General features: G+C 57.8%; 1 protein-coding gene across 3 annotated transcripts in view; it reads left to right on the top strand.

Moving 5' to 3' along the window:
- NEK6 (NIMA related kinase 6) overlaps positions 1-22,062 on the top strand; it is an 88,776-nt gene that overhangs the window by 39,491 nt on the left and 27,223 nt on the right. For all 3 annotated transcript variants that reach the window (XM_087419116.1, XM_087419115.1, XM_004423434.3), the window contains exons 2-5: positions 2,941-3,058; positions 12,778-12,918; positions 14,269-14,331; positions 19,133-19,243. In XM_087419116.1, coding sequence (XP_087275242.1) covers positions 2,969-3,058; positions 12,778-12,918; positions 14,269-14,331; positions 19,133-19,243 — 405 coding nt within the window. In that variant the 5' untranslated portion in view covers positions 2,941-2,968. The remainder of the gene's footprint in view (positions 1-2,940; positions 3,059-12,777; positions 12,919-14,268; positions 14,332-19,132; positions 19,244-22,062) is intronic.

Genomic DNA, 22,062 nt, shown 5'->3' with positions numbered 1-22,062 from the left:
AGCCAGAGACGGGTGTGCCGTGGCTTCCCGTCCATGTGAAGTCCATGAGCAGGCGGGCAGGTGAGGGAGCGCACGCAGGGGCCTGGCCTGTGCGCCGCGCTGGTGCCTTCTGAGATGAAGACAGAACCTTCTTGCTGAAGCCAGTTCTCCTCCCTCCTTTCCCCGCAGGTCTCCCTAAGGGCAAAGGACGGTGAACATGTCACCCTGAGGGGTCTGGGGGTGCAGCCTGAAGCAGCTGCAGAGCCTGCAGGAGTCTCCGGTTTTATCTTAAAGTTCATGCGCATTTTACATTCTGTTCCCTCTGTCCGGTTTGTCATCGCACACATTTCCCTCATGAGTAACAGCGCTGCCTCGGAAAGCTGCTGTGTTCATCTGTTTATCCTGGGGCTTTGTACCGGGGTCCTCGCCCTGTCACCCTGGGGGTGTGCGCTCCAGTGCGGGAGCTCAGGCACAGATGGTGAGGAGGCGCCCAGGGGGCTGTGGTCCCAGTGCATTTCAGGGAGTGGCCTCCTGGCCCCCGTGGAGGAGGAGGGCTTGGCGGGGAGGACACCAGGCCCTGGGAGACCCAGAGGGCCAGGGGGAGGCGGGGCCTGCCCTGGGGCAGAGGCAGGGGTGTGGGAGGGAGAGAGGCCTCAGCGGTGCAGGCACACCCACATAACGCCCTCCATGCAGCACCAGATACAAGAAAAAAGAGATTCCAGATACAAGAAAAAAGAGACAGCAGGAGATCTACCTATTTATCTGTATACATTATGATGAACCACGTAAAATGCCGCGTGTGGGGGTCAGAACTGGTTGAGTTTGGGAAGTTTCACAGACGGGAGACCGCCTGGGCCCGCCGTGCTGGGCGCGATGCTCTCAGAGCCGAGGCTCCCCTGCTAGCCTGAACTGGGTGCCATCTGCAGACTGTGCCCTCTGCTCCAGGTGGCCTCGCCTTCAGCCATCTACTTCGTGTGCTGGAGAGCAGTTTTACCCCAAAATGCTGATGAAAGGTGTGCAAGGGAGGAGCTGGGCCTGCCCTGAGGACGCAGAGGAAGACTGAGTGCTGGATGCACGTCTAGAGAGGTGCCAGTGCCTTTGAGGGCAAAGCCGGGGAGGCCGAGGGTCATGCTCAGTGGGCAGTTTAGGGCTTGGTGGACATCCTTTGACAGGTCAAAGGGCGTCATAGACATCCCTGAGCCGGGGAGGGCTGGCCCGACACCCACTGTAGCTGGAAAAAACTACAGTGAGGAGGAAGGAAGAGTGATTCACAGCCCGAGACGCTGTGACCGGCTCTCCAGGGCACCGACTGTAACAACCCCACGTGGTGCTGATTCCTGCCCCACTGCCCAGGACACCCCTGTTAGTGGGGGTGGGGTGGTGTCCACATAGGAGGCACTTGAGGCCGGGCTTGCTGACCACGGCCCGGGGGAGGGCTCTCTGTTTGGGATTTGGCTGGTGGGGATGGCTGGGGGTGCAGATGACCAGGTTAAAGGTTGCAAGAGGCAGAGTCTGTCCAGGGAGAAAGATGACGTCTTAGGTTGGGTTCCCCAGACGCAGACCTGAGATGAGCCTGCGTGGGGAAACCGTAAGGGAGTGGGGGAGGCAGACGAGCCGGGGTGCCCTCTCAGACCAAATCCCCTGGCCTCACCCGGTCTCTGGAGTGTGAGTTACACCTCAGAGGGTCTCGACCTGAGGCAGAGGAACTGGCTTTCGTACTCACCCCCTTGGTCATTGATTAGGGTCGCCCCAGGGGGCCTTCCATTCCTAGGGACTTTGGCCCCCCAGAGTGTATAGACAAAGCTGCTCCAATAGTCTGGGCCAGTCCTGGGGGTTCTGTTTGGGATGTGTCAAGTGAGAGGTGCCCTTGGGAAGCCAAGGCGGGGTCTAGTGGAAGTAACAGCAGCCAGATTCGAGGGCCCCTCACCACATGTGCAGACTCCGCCCTGTGTCTTCAGGTGTCAGCCCGTTTCATCCTCAGCAGCCCTGCGGGAGCCCAGGCCTGGCCCTGGACTTGAGAAAGTGCTGCAGAAACGCTGGTGGGGGAATGAAGGGCTTTCCTCCCGAGGAGGGGGGCTCTTCCCTTGCATCCAGGAGGATCGCAGTGGCTGGGTGTGGCCCTCCCCTCCTGTGGTACAGCCTCTTCTGTGTTCCTGAGCCTCGGTCCCTGCCCCAGGGCGCTTCTCTGCTGGGGAGGCCGGCAGAGGCTGCCCATGACACCAGGAGTGGACATGATGTTGGGGGTGATAGGTGGCCTTTAGCTCAGGCCTGGGCACATAGTGCTTACTCAGAGACAGCAGCTGTGGTTACTATGGCAACTGGTGACTAGCATCCATGGCTCTCCGGGGCCTTAGACGTGGCAGCCCAAGCTCTAAAGGTTGAGGGCTCTGCCCCTTCTCGTGGTTTGTGCAGGACTGTGAGCGGCACCCGTGGCCTTGGCCTTCCCAGTGTCTGGTGCAGCAGGGCCCGGCAAGGATGGGGACGTGGGGTCCTCCTTGCAGCTGCTGCTTGCCGTCTGACTCATGGTCTCTCTCCATGGGTTTACGTGGGGGTGATGGTGCGGAACTGCCCCCCAAGAGGCACGGAGTGCAGTAACGTGGAAAAAATATGGCTTGGAGTCGGCACATGTGGGGTTGAATCTGGTGTCTCTCTTTCCAGCTGGGGGGCCAGCTTTAGACGTTTCCCTGCACAGAGCCTCAGTTTCCCCCTCTATCCAATGGGGATAATCCTAGCAACCTAGTCAGGACAGCATGATGGAGGGAAAGTGTGTCACTTGGGGTGTCAAGTCCTAGCCCTGCTGCTTCTGAGCTGGGTGCCTGTGGGCGAGTTACTTGCCTGCTCTGCACCTCAGCTGGCAGGCCTGTAAAATGGGGCAAGTGCAAGTCCCTCCTCCGTGCAGGGCTGTGGCGAGGAGAAGGGGAGCAGGCTGGCATATAAGAAAGCTCTCGTTTTCTTTTGCAGCCCGTGCCCTGTGAGGCTGGCATGCAGGATGGCAGGACAGCCCGGCCACATGCCGCACGGAGGGAGCCCGAACAACCTCTGCCACGCCCCAGGGCCTGCGCACCCTCCTGACCCACAGGTAAGCGCTTTTCCTCTGTCCGCAGGGCCTTGGGGATTCTCCGAGGAGCACAGGTCCCCGAGGCTGCTTCGTGCCGGCCACTGGAGGAAGCCCCTCGACAGCCGCTAGACAGGGCCTCTTCTTGAACGCTTCCCGTGATGGAGCAGAGCTCACCGCCTGACCTGTCAGCCCTTCCTTTCACTCGGCAGCACTCAGAGAGGCCTCCTGTGGGCCAGACTCTTGGGCTGGGGCGCCAGGCCCTGGTCCTGCCCTGGGGGCTTCCATGTGAATGGAACAACTTTATCTCAGCGGGATCAGCACTGCGTAGATGGAGTTGTGGAGGCCCCAGGGAGAGAGTGAGGGGTGCAGGGGAACAGGCAGGGTGTACGTGGGATCAGGAAGTGCTTCCTTACTCTGAGCCAGAGTCTGCCTCCCTTTTTGGTCTTAACTGTGTCTGGCCCTCTTTAACCTCTTTATCTAGAACCAGCAGATCCTCGGGGACCCTGGTGTCCTTGCAGCTGCCTCAGCCTCTCTGTAGATCTTGGAGAGCCAGGGAGCCTTTTGCAACTTCTCTGAAGGTGGCTTCTGGGGCTCTGAGCTGCTCACATGCTCCATGCCTTTGCACGTGCTGTTCCCTGGGCCTGGAGGGCCTTCCCTGGCTCTTCCTCCGAGCCTCGGTCCAGATGCCACTGCTTCTGGAGCCTCTCCCTGCTGTGGGCTGCCCCCACACCTGTGCAGAGGTACTGGGTCAGCCACGATCACATCCCTCTGGGGGACTGGTTCCTGGGTCTGCCTCCCTTCCTAGACAGAGGATCCCGTGGGGTAGGGCTTCAATGAGCCCACTATCCTGGGCCAGCCACAGAGGGGCCCCTTGATGCCTACGAGTTAATGAACTGCAGCTATCTGTAGCACACCTACCCAAGACATGGCTGTGTGTGAGCCAGACCCACATCTGCTCTTAGGGAACACACAGCATCACCACGGAGAAGGATAAGGAAGAAGGCAAAAGAAACTCAGGGGCCTGTGGAGCTCCAACAAGGCACCTGATCTGAACTAGGGGCAGAGAGGCTTCCTCAAGGAAGCAGCATGCAAAGGCCTGGAGGGGGCAGAGAGCTTGGCAGGGCAGATCGGCCAGGGCTGGATGCAGTAGGGTCCTGTGAACGGCCTGGAATGATGAAAATTGTCCAGAGTTGGCATTTGTCCCAGGGCTGTGAGACCTAAATCAAGGGGAGACTCAGAGAGAGTCACCTTCCCGAGCCATAGAAGGATTGTCACAGCTTCTGGCTACCTAGATCCTGTTGGATGGTGGCTTCAGGTGGACTGGTGTTTGACTGTTTGGCCAGGGTTGCCGTGTACAGTTGCACAGGTTATACACTGCACAAAGGTGCCTGGGCCAAGGAGGCAGGTGAGTCTGAAATCCTTCTCCTGCTCCTGAGCTCTCAATCAAACCAGGCTCCCTGGTGCAGAGCTGCATCCGCCCAAGGGAAGGAGCACCTCTGTAGATTGACACAGAGGCAACATGTGAACCAGTAGACTCTGTGTGTGTGTGCACACGTACATGCACAGCGCGTGTACACACATACACACAATTGCATGGAGGGTCCCGGGGCATCTATGCTGTTTGTACTCTCCATTCCTGTTACTGGCTAGGATGCAGGGGCCCATTTCCTAGGTGGAGTTTGGGGAGGCAGATGCCAGAGAGCTGAGAAGCCTGTGGACAGTGCTGGTCCAGAGTCTACCAAGACACCTCACTGATGGCTGGGGGCAGCGGGGCCTCCTCGGGTAATGTAGCAATTTGTCATATTAAGTCATTCACTAACAGTTGAGTCCCCCTTGATTAATCTCCCAGAATTAGCCAGTTGCATTTTGAGCAATTAGGGTTAATTACAGCCTCATTTGGCAGAGGAGAGAGCCCCGTAATTATTTCGCGAACCAGGCGAGGCGGCGGCGGGCTACAGCGGCAGCAGCGTCCTCGGCGTCTCGTCGCACGTGTTGGAGTGGGTAATGACATAGTTAAGTGTAATTAGATACGATTACTCGGTGTTGGGCAGCGGCTGTCGGGCGAGGATGCCCCCAGTCCCGCCGGCATCTGGCCAGTTTGCAGAACCGGGATGCACAGCAGGGCTGACGCTGTGGCTGCTGCAGGTTGGGGCGGGAATGAAGACAGTCGAGTGCTTTCTCTCTCCTCGTGAAGCGTTGGTATTTAAACACCGTCTGGGGAGACATCAGGGCCCGAATCTTGCCTGTTTCGGGACATAGAAACACCTCAAATTGACAGCAGAGGCATTTTCCTTTATGGCAGCAAGCCCTGCTGTTTCCCTGAAATCATCCTTAGAGGAAGGAGCCAGGCTCCATGACCACAAGAATGCTGTGCTCTGGACCAGGTTGGGTTCGGTTTTCCACGCCATCCCTCAGCATCCAGGTGACACTGGGTAAGTGACCTCTCTGAGCCTCAGTTTCCTCATCTGTAAGATGGGGCCACGAAGACTCAGTGAGGTGGTACACTCGAAACATCCAGCATGGCATCCAACATCGTGGGTGTTAAGAAATCGATGTGTCGTGGATCTTATTCTTAGATTTTAAAATTCGTTTTAGTTTTCACAGCTAGGGAGCCCAAAGCTGGAAATACCCCCAGTGTAGAAACAACAATTTAGCAAACACTCAAACTTGGTTTTTCTTAATCTTCTATGCCCAAGGCTAGTGGTTTCTTCATTTCAAGGAGCTTTCCAGCTTTGAGACTGTCAGCATATGAAAAAATGTTTAGTGAACCCAGCAGAATCGTATGTGAAATTCATATATACTTGAGAATGCTGAACGTGCTTGCTTTTATTGAGGTTTCTGATGGATGAATGAATGGAGTTGAGAAAAAGAGCTTAAATGCCTATGCTTTATGATTTTACCAATTTGCTGCAGAGCATTTTCATCCGGAGTAAAGCGCAAGGCTCAGCTGACCCGCTAAGAACCACATGAATTTCCAAGAAGGAGAAAGGTCTTCTTGTCTGAGAAAGCCCTGGCTAATGTGTCTTCCATCTGGAAAGTCTTTGCAAACCTGGCTGGGATGTGCCAAGTTCGGTTATATTCGGCACTATTCAGAGAGAGAGGAATGTGCATAGCTTGCAGGGGAGGGGGCAGCTGTCACTAGGTCTGCATTGCACAGGCCAAAATCTTTGTGAAAGTCTTCCCAGAGCAGCGATGGTAGGTAGATAAGATTTAATGACCAAATAACTGCCATTAAAATTTGAGAAGTGTTGGCTAAGTGTTGTAAATTCAGCAAGCGCTTGTCTCGGTCCCCTGCCCTGGGTCTGCTGGGGAGCCCTACATGTAAGCAGATAAAGCCAGTGCGAGAGAGGGAAGCCCGCATGGAGGGGCGGACAGATACTGAGGGAGCCCAGAGGATGGGGTGGCTATTCTGCCTGGGGCAGGGGTGGGACAAGGAAAGCTCTAGAAAAGAGATGACATGTGGGCTGACGATGATCAGGAGTTGGGGGCAGGACAGGGAGAGGAGGATGTTCCAGGAAGAGGAAAGAGCCAGAGCTGAAGGTGCAGGATCAGTCGGGTTAGGTAAGTGAATGCCGTGCTCAGATCAGGTAGAATGACTGACGGTTCTGAAAGGCCTGGGATCCACGCTCTGTCATCTGGAATTAAATCTGGAGCGAATGGGGAGCCCATTGTGGGTTTAAACTCCGCCCATTGCAGAGTTTGGGTTTTAGAAAGATCCCTGGTGGCTGAGGCACAAGTAGGATGAAAACAGGAGGCGAGGAGCCACTGCCCTCACCCTGGTGAGAGGATGCCTCCGCCTGAAACGGGCCGGACTCGGGGAGGGAAGCTTCCAGAGACTTCCAGGGGGAAAACCAGCTGTACGCGTAACTGAAGGGGCGAGAGGGAGAGGGAGGTCAGAGATGTCTCCAGCCTCCTGGCGTGGTGGCTGACGCTCTTGACTCTTTCCACCTTTCCAGCCTTGGCTTGTTAGTTATTGGAGCTGCTTCCAGATTCTCTCATCCGGATGTTTCAGCACAGCCTCCTCTGAGCTCGCTTAATGAGGATTGTCCTGGGGGAGCCCCTTCCATGGAGACGAGCGTAGGCTTTGCTATCAGGCAGCCTCCAGGCTTTGGGAGGCTCCCTCACTGTTCCCCTGAGCTGATGGCCCGAGGAGCTGAGGGTGGCTTCCGAGTTGAGACAGTCCAGGTGGTCGTTGTACCAACAGGGTGACGCCTGGCACTGACCTCATTTGTCCTCCTCCCAACCTAGAGAAGTAGGTCTCACTCAGAGCTCCATCTTGCAGGGGAGGAAACCGAGATGAGTCACGTGTCCGTTTTGCTATTGAGGAGCAGAGCCAGGAGTCTCTCCAGGTCCTGTGGCCCCACAGTGTGCCTTTTGCCGCTAGGTCTGCGAGAGGGAAGATGGGCTTTGGGTTTGAAATCAGCCAGATCGTGAAGACCTGAGTGGGGTTGGCTTTGTACAGAGTCTGACAATATGGACTCTTTGTAAATCGTGCCCTTCTTTTGTGCAACACAAATTTAAAACGCATCGCTATACATACATATCCTGAATCCATTAGAAGTTCCCAACACACGGTGTCAGATGTCTTTAAAGGTGAAATTCATTTACTAGAAATGTCATTCTGATGAGATGTGCTTTTTAAAATCATAGAAAGGGTTGCCTTAAAATTAGTGATGCATTGCAAATATCAGGGAAAAAAGACCCATCCAGTGTAAAGATGATTAAAATTCAGGTCAGAAGTCTGCCTTAGTCAGGCTAAATTTTTTAATGAGATTTCAGAAAATTAATTGGGCGAATGCATTTTTATTCTTTTAACATGTAATTTTATGCTCCTGTTTAAAGGGGAAAAAAGGGTTTGTCGATGGCTGAGGCTTATTGTGGTTCAAACATTTTAAACTCAAATTAGCACAGGGTAGGGGGTGTTTGTGGCCTAATTTGATCTGACTTGGAGAAGAGAGCTGGGTTTCTCTGAGCTTTCTGGGGTGGGGGTGTCCTGGGGTGGTCCTGAGAAGGCTGGCGACATTTCTTGGGAGGGTTGGGTTGGGGGTGGAGGTGACTCAGGGACCTCGGCCATCACCTTGGCTCCACCCGATTCCTCCAGCTGTCCAGGGAGTTGCTCCCAGAGGCTCCTTCCTCTCTCAGATTCTGTGTCCTCCAGGGCAGTGCAGGCCTCCTCCCTCAGGCCCGCTGTGGCTGGCAGCAGAGCATTGATCAGCATCCCTGCTGCTGCCTCCCAGCCCCTCCACCCCCTCTCTCCCTCTGAGAGAGAACTAAGGGGCTCCCACCCTGGGGAAGAGGGATGAGGCGTCAGAAATGGCCTCCAGTGCCCACAGCACAGCCCTAGAAAGGGAGGTAAGGAGAGCCCATTGTCTAGTCCTTTGACGAACAGTCCTGGATGACTCACACAGGGGACGGTGAAGTCACAAGGCTGCAGGGGCACGTCAGCCTCACTGCTTTACTGCAGCCAGGTGACGTTGGGTAAATGACCTCTCTGAGCCTCAGTTTCCTCATCTGTGAAATGGGGCCGTGAAGATTCAGTGAGCTGGTATACTTTAAACACCCAGCATGGCATCCAGCATCGTGAGTGTTAAGCAAACAGTATGTCATGGATCTTATCTTATATTTTAAAATTCATTTGCGTTTTCACAGCTAAACAGCTGAGAGCTGGAATTATGCCCAGTGCAGACCCTCGGTGGGGTGGGGACAGTGGTGATGTTGATAACAGCAGCTGAGAACTCCCTGTGCTTGTTCCCTGGGCCGGGCACCCACCAGGCTAGGTGCTGTGCACACCCTGCGTTGGCTCATCCCCAGCCCCCTAGGAAGTAGGTGCAGCCGTTCTACAGACACCCTCCAATGCGAGTACCAATAATAATAACAACAATAAACACAGAGCATTTCCTACATGCCAGGCCCTCTCCTAAGTGCTTTCGTTCCTTATTTAACCCCCAGCGCCCCTCTGAAGGGGGCACCATCATTATTTCTGCTGTACAGACGAGGAAACTGAGACCCAGAGGGCTTGCCCATGGCCCACAGCCAGGAAGTGGCAGAGCCAGGATTTGAACCCAAGCCTCTGGGCCCCAGTGTCAGTGTCTCAACTGACAAAGCCAGAGCGGGGGTCACCCCTCTGCCAACCTGTGCCCCAGGAATTGTGTTTATTTTCCCCAGGAGCCAGCATGGGGTCCCAGAAGAAACAGGGGACGGTAAGCATTCCATGAGCAGTTTCCGGAAAGGCCGTCAGGATTGTTACTGTTGGAGCCGCCATCGTGCGAGCCGTTCTGGGGCCAGCCCCACGTTTGCCCTCAGTTTCGAGCTCCACGGGCCCTTTCCACCAACTTCGTCTCCCGGAACCCTCAGGGAAATCCTGGGGCTGGTGTTACTAACGTCCCCTCGTCCCTGCCTTGTGGATGACTTCACTCGGCTGGCCCAGGACCAGAGACAGACCTTGGAGGTGGCAACAGAAAGGGGCCTGGCCTTTTGGGGCAAGAACTCAGTTCACCTTTTTCTTTTCCACTCAGAGCCCCTGAGTTAAATCAGGGTTGGGACTCGGCTGGCTCAGGCAGCTGTGCCCAGGAGCCCCGTGTCCCAGGGACAGGGGCCCATCCCAACCCCTGCAAGGGTAGTGGTGGCCCCCAGAGCCTGTCTGACTGTGCCCGCCGCCACGCTGCTGCTGCCTGTAACATGCCCCGCCAGGAGCTCCTTCCTCTAATGAGGTCAAGTAGGTTGTGACGGGAAATGCAGTCTGGGCCATTGCATATGTAGATGCGCAGCTGGAGTCGAAGCCATGCCAGCTGGGATGTCACCCGTGTCCTCTGGGAGCTTCCGGGCGGCTGTGGAGCTGGGCAGCATGGCCTGCGGGGCACATCCCTGGGGTGGCAGAGAGTGCAGGGACCCCAGCCAACTTCCTGCTCGTCACAGAAGAAGCCCAGTGTTCCCAGAGTGAGGACCCTTAGTCACATCCTCCAAACCCTTCTCTGTACCAGAGGGGAAACTGAGGCCCAGGTGACACCCCATGTCACCTGGCAGTGTGGCTGGCTCTGGCTCATCAGGGAGTTCAAGTCCCAGCTCCCCACTGACTAGCCTCAGTTCCCTTATTTATAAAATGGGATTAATAAGCCTCGATTTACAGGGTGTTAGGAGATAAAATCTGTCTAAGCAGCTAGTACAGTAACTGACGCGTATGTAGTAGGCGCCTAATACATGACAGCTTGTCAGTATTTTCATGAGTACGTGTGATTCCTGCAAGTGCCCAGAAGGTCGCCTTTTTCCCAGGATGTGTGATTTCGGCTGCACTCATAGAAGTGACAGTAGCTGGGTCACGAAGTCACACTGTGCACCAGGCTGTTTTGAGGGTGTTCCGTTGTGTCATTCAACAAACGTGCCCCGAGCATTTGCTCACTTTTGGGGGGGTCCACCTTTGGAGAGGCCCGTGGTCGGGGGACGAGTGGGGCTCAGGCGGCTGGAAGAAGCGGGGCTGAAACAGGAAGTGTCGGCCTGCTAGTCGAGGGGGCCTGAAGGAAATGCAGAGGCGGAATCTCAGTTGGGAGGTCACATGGTACAGTGCAAAGGGCGCAGGCTCCGGGGTCCCCAGTCCCGAGTTCAAATCCCAGCCCTGCCGTTTCTCCCCACGGGGACTGGAGCGGGTCACTGCCTCCTCTCTGAGCCGCAGTTTCCTAAAATGGCGACAGCAGTGACATCTACTCACAGGGTCATGGGAAGCACTCTGCGTGGTGCCCGCATGCAGTAAGTGCTCAGTAAATGCTTGCTCGCTCTTTGGTGGGCACTTAGTATCTAGGTGGGTTAATTGCTGTCCCTAAAGAACTTACCTGATAGACAGCACACATGGTGGAAGAGACCATCGGCTTCCTCCTCCACCAGCCCTCCCTCCCACTCGGCTCCCCAGGCAGGAGCGTCTTCACGTCTCCAACCACGGGAGGTAATTGTGCTTCAAGACTTCAGGGTCACGGTCGGCCCACCTTTTATCCTGCGGAGGGAAGGAGGCAGCAGGATTTCGTGGACTTCCATCCCTCACTCCTGGCAGGAGGGGGCCTGATAGGGTTTCCTTGGCACAAAGCTAGGCCTCTGCTGGGAGCGGGGGCCGGGGAGTAGCTGCTCCGGGCCCACGCCTGTCAGTAACAACAGCAGCCACTGAGCACTGACTGTGTGCGGGCTCTGCGCTCTCCCGTGACCCTCACAGCGACCCTCTGGGACACGCATGCTTCTGTTACCCCATCTCACAGATGGGGGAACTGAGGCACAGAGTGGCTGTGTAACTACCCAAGGTCACCAGCTGGCACCCCAGGCCACCGGCCCTACACTCGACTCCCAGTCACACCAGGTTCCCAAGGCTTCTTCCAGGGCTATTGGTCTAAACGTTGGTATTCCAGGTGAGGGAGAGTTCCAGAATGCAGCCCAATAAAACACCTGATCTTCCACCCTCTTGGACGCTTCCGACCCAGGTCCAGAAGAGGCATGTTTGCGTCAGAAGATTCAGCCGCTGCTCCCGCTTCAACGGCTCTCAGTGTTTCTCGCCCCCCCCCCCCAAACTGAACTCCACAAACATTTCTGCACACCTACCACGTGTGAGGCATCCAGCAATGACCGAAACCCTGTCCTTGTGTCACCACACAGCTGGGGGGGTCCCCAGTGTCGGGGATCCCCTACCCCAGCGTGGCAAGTGGGGGCAGGAGCCGGAGGGAGAGCAGGTCTCTGCCCAAAACCATCGGGGAAGTCTGGATGTGGTGTGACAGGGGGCAGAGCCGGCCCCCTGGCCTCAGTTGCCTCATCTGTCACATGGCGACAACAGGGCCCTTCTCTCCAGGCTGACAAGGGGCAGACCAGAGGCGTGGCGTCCTCTTCCCCGTCCTCTTCCCATCTCCTCTCCCTTCCAGCGTCGGATCCTCCCCCTCTCCTTTCCTCCCCAAGAGCACGTGCTGGGGGTGGGGGAGGCACCTGGCCAAGGCTGCCTCACCTGGCGGCTCCATCCCTGGGCAGGTCCTATAGCTTAACCCTGGGTTTCAATGCTGGTCCCTGGAGAGGCATCATGAAGCCTCTGGATTCTTCTCGTCACCATAAAAGGGGCAGTTTATCCAAAGAACGGGCTCAGAATGTGAGGCTTCAAATTCAACCCGTTTTCTCATCTCTGAGATGGGAATGGCCTCCCCAGGAGGGAAGTTGCCACTTCTTAGGATAACTTGCAGGGTCAGGGTTGGGGGTTACATATGGAGGGCTGGAGGGCTAGTGAGACCCTGCAAGGCCTCCCCCGAGCTGTGTGACCTTGGCCAGGCACTTCACATCACTCCTTCAGACGTTTATTGCACCTGCTCTCCTTGGCAGCTCCCACCTGGGCATAAAGGATTCAGGAGTGGACAAGGTGGGCGAGGCCCTGGCCCCACCAGGCCAGCCTTCTGGGGGCTGGAGACAGAAACGAGCAAACTCCCAAGGGATCAGATACTGGAGGATGGCAATAGTGCCATGGAGGAAACCAGTGGGCGGCCTCGGTGTCTCATCTGCAGAGTGGGGTCGTTGCGAGGATCAGGTGGAGGGCTCTGGAGAGCCCCGAGAAGGGCCGTGGAGGCTCTGATGGGGGTTGGTGACCAAAGTCCCTCCTGCACCTTAGAGGGCATTGCTGGGGTGGCTGGGGTTCTGGAAGGGGCAGCGGCCCCCGGGTCCCCAGCCGCCCAGCTCCAGGCCCTCCGCTCTAGCCTGGCTGCTCACTGATGCCCTCTGTCCCTCCCCTCCAGAGGCACCCGAATGTCCTGTCTTTCCGCTGCTCGCTGGCAGACTTCCAGATCGAGAAGAAGATAGGCCGAGGGCAGTTCAGCGAGGTGTACAAGGCGACCTGCCTGCTGGACAGGAAGACGGTGGCTCTGAAGAAGGTGCAGGTGAGCCCACGACCCTGGGGGGTCAGAGCTGCACCGCAGGAGCCGGCTTCTGTGTCTAAACATTGTGGCCCTGGGCCAGGCCCTCGCCTCCCCTCGCTGCCCTCCCCTCCCCTCGCTGCCCTCCCCTCCCTCTATAAATGAGGGAAATTAGTACCCACCTCACTGGGCTGTGGAAAGAATCAGGTGGACTCCATGTCTATGAACGCTCATTGTGAGCCGTAAGGAAAGGACAGATGAGCATGCGCTGAGCACCTGCTGTCTGCTGGTGGTGCCGGGAGCTCAGAGAATGCTGACAGCAGTCCTGCATGTGGGGATTATCATCCCGTTTTTCAGATGAGGAAAACAGTGTGGAGACGTGAATAACTCTCCGGGCCCACAGAGTGAGTGAAGGGGCAGCCGAGCTCAGATCCGCGTCCGACTGACCCTGGGGCCTGCACTCGCTGGCTGGTTCTGGGCTTGAGCGTCCTTCCCGACCTCCGTGTCCCTCCTAAATGGAGGAGGAGGGTCAAGCAGACAGTTTTAAGCAGCAGAGGAAGCACTTCGGCAAGAGCCACGGGGCCCGTTTGCACGTGGCTTTGCTGCAGGAAACAGCTTTAAATCCTCCAGCAGAGCTGCCTGCGGCCCTCGATTTGCTCGTTTGTCCTTAAAGAATGAGATGAACAGCCTGGGCAGGGGAGGCCCAGGAGAGAGAAGGCAGCTCAGACGCAGTCACGGGGTGGGGAGATGGCGAAGAACTCTGGCTTGGAGCCCACCGGGGTGATGGTTTCCTCGTTGATCTGTGAACCCGTGCAGCCCCAGATCGCTGGAGGAGAGATGGCTCCTCTGTTCAGAAAAGGCCCATTTCTGCTCTTCGTCTTCCAAGGAGGGCTCCTTGGAAATAAGTAGGAAGCAGCTGGGAGGACCTGCACTGAAGGAGCTCTAGCAGGGCAGGGATGGGAGAGGGCACGGGGCTGCGTGCTGTGCCCACGTCTTACTCGGGCCACACGGCCACCCTGTGAGGTCGGGCTATTGGCCCCATTTGCAGAGGTGAAGACTGAGGCTCTGAGCGTGTTTCCTGGCCTGCCACGTACCAGTGTGTGACCTCAGCAAGTCACTGGTCTTCTCTGGGCCTCGGTCTCCTCTGTAAGTCGGCGACAGTAACTCCTGCCTCCTGGGAGTCACCGTGAGGGTTCGGCGTAAAGTGGTCAGCACAGCCCTTGGCACGTGGTGGGCGCCCAGTAAGGGAACCGTTGTCCTCACGAGCGTCCGTCGGCGAGGAGGTGGGAGACCCAGGCCTGGAGTCCCGTCCTTGTGGCTCCTGGCGGGGGCGCTGGGTTTTAACCACTCTTTCTCTTTTTCCTCTCACCCAAGATATTCGAGATGATGGACGCCAAGGCGAGGCAAGACTGTGTCAAGGAGATCGGCCTCCTGAAGGTGAGTGCCCTGGGCCAAGCAGGAGCCCCTCGCTTTGTCAAAGTGGCCTGGTCCCCAGGCTGGGCTACGTCATGGCCATCACAACCCATAGCCCGTTAGGTTCAGAAACGACGCCCTTTTGTGGACAGCAGCTCATTCGTTTTCTTGTAGCCGCGTGGGCGTGGACCCTGCCTCACCTCTGCCTCCTGACCAGTGTACAGGCCTCACGGTGCCCCCAGACTGCCTGTCCTAGCCCCATGTCGGTCCTGCTTGTAGAGGGCAGTGCCAGGCACTGAAGTCCTTCCCCCAGAGGGCACCCAAATCACTGCGGTACAAGAGACGCTCCCTGCAGGGGAGACAGCAGAGCCAGCCTGGGGTGCTGGGGAGGATTAAAGCCAAGTGTGTAGCCCAGGGCTTCTGGTGCTGGAGGGGCCCCGGGTTTGTCATCCTTTTGGGCCCTTCCCAGGCCTCCCACAAGGAGGAGGCGGGATGCACAACTGGCGACGGGTCCCTCCATGGGCAAAAGTCCTTGGTTCAGCCAGAGGTGGGCTTACTGGACGGGGTTGTATGAAGGACAGACAACTTGCCAGGGCCTGTCCAGGTGGGGGCGGTTTGTGGTCGTCGTTTGTCCTTTTCTTCTTTTCCTCTGGCTTCCCCATTGGCTTCCCCAGAGTCAGAGATAACAGAACTTTCTGGACTAGACTTGGCCCCAGCCTGGAGCTACTCTTTCCTGGGGATCCCTCCCTACTCCCCAGGCTCAGAGTTCTGCCTGGGATCTCAGAGGTGACGGAGGAGGAGGAAAGGTGCGGGCTTTGGAGGCCTGGGTTCAAATTCTAATGTCTTCATTTCCGAGCTGTGTGACATTAAGCAAGCGACGTAACCTCCCGGAGCCTCAGTTTGCCCATCTGCTCAATGGTGAGATGGGGCGGATAGAGAGGATTAAATCCAGTAGTATTTGAAGAGGGCCTGGTGCAGGTGAGCACGCAGTAGGCACTCACTCCCTTCCCACGAAACAGAGACAACTGGCTCAGCAGTTTTCGGTAAAGTGGGGCTGCCCGTCGCAGAGACGCCTGCCGAAGCCACAGCTGCGGGATTTCAGATTAGCGGTTTATTCCACTGGGCCCAGCCCTAGGCTCTCAGTCCTGTCCTTGGGGACCCCTAGGCGGTGGGGGAATGGGTGGGCAGCTGATGGTGACTGTCCCGGGTGATGCCGGCCGACTCAGGGGCCGGGGAGCCCAGGAGAAACCCCGCAGAGGCCAGGGTCCCGTCCCGGAACCTGGAAGGCTGCGGTGAGCCTGCTGAAGAACCCCACGGTGTGGACTGGGGGGTGAAGCGTGGTGGCCTCGAATGCCACACTCAGAAGGCGAGACTTGAACATGAGAAGAACAGAGGAGCCCCTGAAGTGGCTGAGAGCTGGGGGGAAATGGCCAGATGTGACTTGTGAGCACTCACTGGGGTGGCCCCTGTCCTGGGTCGCTGGGTGCAGAATGTGCGACCGCAGCCCCTTCAGTGGAGCAGGCCCAGCATGGCGTGAACTGGGCCTGTGGGAGGGGTTCTGTCCTCCCCAGGCAGCCAAGTGCCGTCCACCGTGGGCTTTGGAGGTGGTCACACCCCTCACTCACTAGCTGTGTGGCCATGGGCAAACTGTTGACCTCTCACGGCCCCAGTTTCCTCCTGTGTAAAAGGGGGTGATGACAACAGTGCTGTCCTCAGAGGTGTCGGGGAATCAGTGAGAAGGGCTCAGCGCAGCACCTGGTGTGTCAGAGGCAGCCTTTGTCCTCAGGGTTATAACCTCTGCCAGGCAATGTGGGCTCCTTTCAGAATGCCAGTCCTGCTCCCCGGCCTGCCCAGGGGAGGTTAACAGGATATGCGAGGGCACGAGGTGTTTCCTACAAAACAAAGGACACAGTTCTCAGAGGGGCCACTGGACGACATCGTTCATATCGCCCATTCCAGGACCCAAAACCCAAAACCTGCGCTGCAGAGGCTGCCGGCCTTGGGCAGGAAGGCGGCCCTGTTGGAATGCAGGTGTGGATTCATGGATTCATGTATTCAGCACAATTTTTGAGCACTGAGTGCTAGACACAGGGGATGCAGCCCAGTGGGAAGACAGATCCAAGACAGACAGACTCGTTCTGTGTCAGGTCCCGGAGAGGCCCTGAGTGCGAGGGAGCGAGGCCTGACAGAGGAGATTCAAAGAGGGGACCTTACATTGATGGGCCCTTTAGTGTCCCCTCTGCCTTCCTTCCCTCTGGCCGTTGTCCATCCCCCAGCAGCCACCACCACGCCAGCCTGGCCCTGGGCCTCAGGGACAACCCCAGCCCGTGGAGCTCCAAGTCTGGTGGGAGAGAGGTGACCAGATCTTCGTGATGTAGCCTCAGGAGAGGGTGGGCATGGATTGTGGGGCATGAGAGAGGGAGAGGATGGCCGGGGCCTCCAGGAGGAGCCGCACTGAGATGAATCTTGAGGTGCAGTTCTGTCATGAACCCCCGATACATGAAGCCAAAGTAGGGCACCCTCGCCTCCCGCAGCTGCTCCTCCCCCACTCACAAACCACCGCCAGCCAAAACCCAACCACTCACATCTTTGGAGCACTTCCCATGCTCCTGGCCCAAGCGTGTTCCCTTTCCGACCCAGCTGGGCTCACTAAGAGGCCGCAGGCTAAGAAGTGGACTCCAGGTGGACGACGGTCCCTGGTCCCTGGACCAGCGTCTGGGCTCAGCTTGGGCCCGGGGCCAGTCCCTTCCCCCTCCAGGCCTCAGGGGTTTCCCCAGTTGACTTTGGGGCCCCTGTCTGCCCCAGCCTCTGCCTTGTGGGCTGACCCGGTGTTTGAAGGAGGACTTGCTCCACCTCCCGGCCTCAGACCCTCCCAGGAGTGGCGAGAGGCACCGCCTCCTCCTCTCCCAGGAGCCAGCACTTCGGGGGAACAGCCCCCTCGACAGAAGCTTTAATTCCCACCCAAGCCCCTCTCTAATTTTTCCAACTCATTTGAAAAACTATGATGCCCAGACCACCGATGACCTGGGTGGGTTTCGGGGAGCCCTCCCTGAGAGGGGGTGAGATTTCCTTGTGAAGTAATGAGGTGAGGTCCAAGAGGGGGGTGAAGAAACAGGGCGTTCTCATTTATGATAATGGCAACAACGCCAGCGCTTCGTAACGTGCTTTAGAGATTTTAAAGCATTTTCAACTTTCCATTCACTTACTTTGATACTTTTTTCATAAAAGTGATGTGTGCTGAGGGCAGCTGATGGGATGGCCAGTGTTAGCTCTAGTGAGACCTCAGAACAAAGTCTGGGGAAGGGGATTTTTGACAAAGGCAAATACAGTGGACAAAGGGAAGACTTTCCTTCCGGGGGGCTGGAAAAACTGGACATCCAAAGGGACAGAAGTGAGCCTTGACCCCTACCTCACGCCGTACACAAAGATTGAAACAGATCATAGACCTAAACGTAAAAGCTAAAACTGTAATACAGCGTTTGCTGGGCAGCCCAGCAGGACAGCCTTGCGAGACGGGCCATTGCTGGCCAAGGGGCTGGCAGGAACAGGGGGCCTGAGGACTCGGACAGGCAGTGGGCCCTGGGGCAGAGTGCAGTCAGTCTCTGGGGGGACCTGGTGGGTGTCGAGGGAGGGGCAGACACGTGAAGAGGAGCTGGGGTCAATAGCAGAGGCCACCTGTGGCCCCTGGGGGCCTATTGAGGGGTGCCCACCCATCGAGGGCGGGGAATGGGGGCTGGCTGAGCTGTGTGATGTCTGCCCCCCCTCAGTTTAGAATCCAAGGACAGGCACAGATCAGCATGCAGCGTAGGTATGCGTCCCTCTCCGAGCAACTTCTGGGCCTTTTAGAAAACATGCTCTAAAGTGGCCTCTGATTGTCAGCTGACAGGAGCCCCCGTGGATGGGGGCTTTCCCACATCCTGGAGTCATTGTGGTATAAACAGTCCATTTCAGTGATAAATAGTTGCCAGGGTCTCCTCTTAGCCTACAGGGGGTGACTTCCAGCCAGAGGGGTGCTGTCCTGCCCAGGCTCCACACACAACCGCAGCAAACACATGCCCTGGTGGTCAGGCCAGGACAGGGCTTCAGCACTGAAGGGGTGGCTCAGAAAATGAGACAGGGGCCGGCCCCGTGGCTTAGTGGTTAAGTGCGCGCGCTCCGCTGCTGGCGGCCAGGGTTCGGATCCCGGGCGCGCACCGACGCACCGCTTCTCCGGCCATGCTGAGGCTGCGTCCCACATACAGCAACTAGAAGGATGTGCAGCTATGACATACAACTATCTACTGGGGCTTTGGGGGAAAAACAAATAAATAAAATTAAAAAAAAAAAAGTGCCATAAACCTTAAAAAAAAAAAAAAAAAAAGAAAATGAGATAGGGTGGGAAGGAAGGAGGAAGGAGACAGACACCTCTGAGTACCAGCTGCAGGCGAGCAGAGCACAGCGACAGAGCAGTAGGGGCCTGGCCCTGCCATGGAGGATCATGGGAGGTGAGGAGGAGGAGGATCAATTCCACAAGCATCTACTGAGTCTTAGCTCTGTACGCTCACTGTACCCTGTACACATTTCAAGGGTCTTTTCCCATCTAATCTTCACAACTCCTCTTCCAAACATTATGCCCGTTTTACAGATGAGGAAACTGAGGCTCAGGGATGCAAAATGGCTTTCCCAATGTCACCCTGGTCTGTCTGACTCCCAAGCGCAGGCCTTTCCCCCAAGGCACTCACCTCTCCAGCAAATGCCGGGTGCCGGCTGGGTGCCAGCGTGGGACAGGCACGGCGCTGTACCCTCACTCATTGGTCCCGCCTCCTCTCTGTCTCTCTTTGGGCAGCAACTGAACCATCCAAACATCATCAAGTACCTGGACTCGTTTATCGAGGACAACGAGCTGAACATCGTGCTGGAGCTGGCCGACGCGGGCGACCTCTCCCAGATGATCAAGGTGAGGGCCTGGCGGGAGGAGGGGGTCTAGGGGTGGCCCGGACACGGGGATCCCGGGGTCAGGCAGCCCCTCCTCAGCCTGAGTTCCTCGCTGCTCTGGCCTCAGACGGAGGCAGCCCCTCGGGGTCCCTCAGCCCCGCTTGCCGATGCCCCCAGGCCTCAGCCGTGGTCCATTGAGTGCCCTTTTGGGCTTCATCCCCATTTGCTGGGAGAGGGCCAACCCTGGACAAAGAGGACCCCTCTGGCCGCCTCCACGGTCCCAGCCTGCCCACGGGCTCATGGCCACTTCACCTGCCTCGCAGAAGGAGCTGGGATAGAACCCCACGTAGGGTCAGAACCCAGCTCACGGAATCTGGGAACATGTCTTGTGGGTCCAACTGCCTCATTTTACAGAAGGGAAAACTGAGCCCAGAGAGGTTAAGAGACTTGCCTGAGGATACCCAGCAATGTGGGGACAGAGCCGTGCGTGTGGCCCAGGTCTCTGTTTCTCAGCCTGGGACCCTCCAGTGGGCATCGTCCCCGAGGTGACCTCCCAGGGGCCCCTCCAGCTCTTGAGGGGCATCTTCATTCCCACATAACAGCTGAGGCCAGGGGTCTCTGAGAAGTTGGCAGGCTCAGCACCGGGTCTGGCTCTTGCTCTGCATCCCACGACAACCCCTACACCGCTCCATCCCCCTCGCCCCACTTCCTAGGGCCCAGAACCAGGCCCACCCGTGAGTCTGGACTGCGGGACCATCACAGCCCCGCTGATGGAGCACCTACTGTGGGCCACAACCGTACTGAGCACGTGCATCACTCACTGACTCTACGCTCTCCTCAAATAGCAAAGCTCAGAGAGGTTTAGTCACCTCCCTGAGGCAGCACAGCCTCTAAATGGGACCCCCAGGCCCGAGTCCTTAGGTCTGCTCCTTGCTTCTCCCTCAAGGTCCTCACTGCCCTGCTGGCTTGACCCGGCTCTGCAGGCCGCTGTTGTGGGCTCCCATGGCCTCCCTCCCCCAGCCCAGGCTGTCTGCTTCTGAGCCCCCGCCCTGCTCCCGGTCACACTTGCAAGCAGGACCAGACACGGATTCTCTGCCTTCCCACCAGGCACTGGGGATTGAGCAATTGTTCGGCGCTTGCTCTTCTGAAATTTGGCTCCTAGGAATACGGGCTTCGGTGGGAAGCAGCATTACTTGAGCTGTTATCACCTGCTTTTATATCTTCGTTGACATATTAATGCATTTGCAGGGATGTTAATCTCCGCACAGGTCCCTGGTGGGAACAGATGTGCTCTATCATGTCTTCGTTCTTCCTTCTCCCCGCCCCTCACTTTGTTTCTCCTTCACGTGCCGTTCTCTGCTGAACACACATGCAGCCAGCACCCACTGCATGCCAGCCCCTCTGGCGAGACCTGGGGGTGCTGCTGGCGTGGCGCTGCCCTCAGGGAGATTGCCTTCCCACAGGAGGGCAGACCCGTGACCGATCAGTCACGAGCCAGCAAGAATAAGCCAAGTTCAGGGCCTGCAAGAGCCAGGGAAGGCTTCCTGGAGGAGGTGACACTGAGCGGAGACCTGAGGGGGACCCGCAGTCTAGTGGCAGAACAGCTTGTGCAGGAGCCCAGAGGGATGAGAAACCCAGGGGTCCACAAAGAACTTTGGTCCAGGAGAGCACTGGGTGAGGGAGGTGTGGAGGGGGAGGGGGAGGACCACCTAGGGCCTCACGGTCCAGGCTGAGGATTTGGGACCTTGCCCTGAGGTCAGCGAGAAGCTTCCTGAGACTCATGGCAGGGAGTAAACATGGTCAGCTTTGTGTTCTAGAAGAAAGACTGGATGCCAGGCAGAGGGAGGGGCGAGGCGGGGAGAACAGGAGGAGCAGAGATGATGGAGGAGAGACCCTGGAATGTGGCCCATGGGGTGAGCGCCATACCCTGTCGGCCCCACTAGACTCCAGACCCCCTCGTGGTCTCTCAGTCCGTGGAGCGGGGCTGGAGTCGGACAGTCGGGGGTGCGGGGTAACTGGGCAAATCAAATCCCCCCTTCCCTGACCTCGGTTTCCACCCGTCCCGTGGGATGCACGGGAGAGGGCAGTGTGGGGACCACAGGCCCAGGGAGGCTCCTTCAGCCAAAAGAGAGGAGGGAGGCATGTGGGTGTCCAGCACCCAGTGCCTGGCCTGGAGTGGGGTGTTTGCCTGCCTGTCCCCCCTCCCCTTCACCCTGCGCCCCTTCCCTGGCTTCCCCGAGGCCAACACTGGCTCAGGGTCAGGTCGGTCACCCACTGGGTGTCTGCGGCGGCAGCCTGGCTTCCCGGCGCCTCAGGCCGTCCTGTCTCTGAGCTGCCTCCTCTTCACCTGGCACGGCGCCTCCCCCCCGCCGTGGTCACCTGGCCGCTCGCCCCTCACCCCTCCCCTCCCCCGGCTTGTGCCTGTTCCCTCTGCTGCGGCTCCAGGCCCTTCCCCTGCACAGCCCGGCTGGGCACTGCCCCCCACAAGAGGGAGAGGCAGGGCAGGGCGGGAGAGAGACCCTGGGCCTGGAGTCAGACACGCCCGCTGGATGACCGTGGGCGGGTCCCTGTGCCTCAGTTTCCCCATCTGTAATGCACCCTGCACAGTGCCTGGGGCTTGGTAGGAGCTTGGTTTCCCTGGCCTTCCCCGCTTTCCGGCTGCCTCTGGGTTTCGAGGGGAACAGGGGCCTTGCCGGGGCCCCAGCCTGGGGCCACACTGTGGCTGCCCCACCAGGCTGGCCTGGGAGGCTGCTGACCAGCAGGCCCTGTGTCCCAAGGGCCCATGGCCTCAGGGGCCAAGCAGGGCCACCATGGCCACGGTGCCGGCATTATTTACGACAG

This window comes from Ceratotherium simum, chromosome 29 (assembly GCF_057802395.1).
Source record: "Ceratotherium simum simum isolate JZ-2026a chromosome 29, ASM5780239v1, whole genome shotgun sequence".
NCBI classification, from domain to species: domain Eukaryota; kingdom Metazoa; phylum Chordata; class Mammalia; order Perissodactyla; family Rhinocerotidae; genus Ceratotherium; species Ceratotherium simum.
This window is presented reverse-complemented; position numbering and strand designations above follow the sequence as displayed.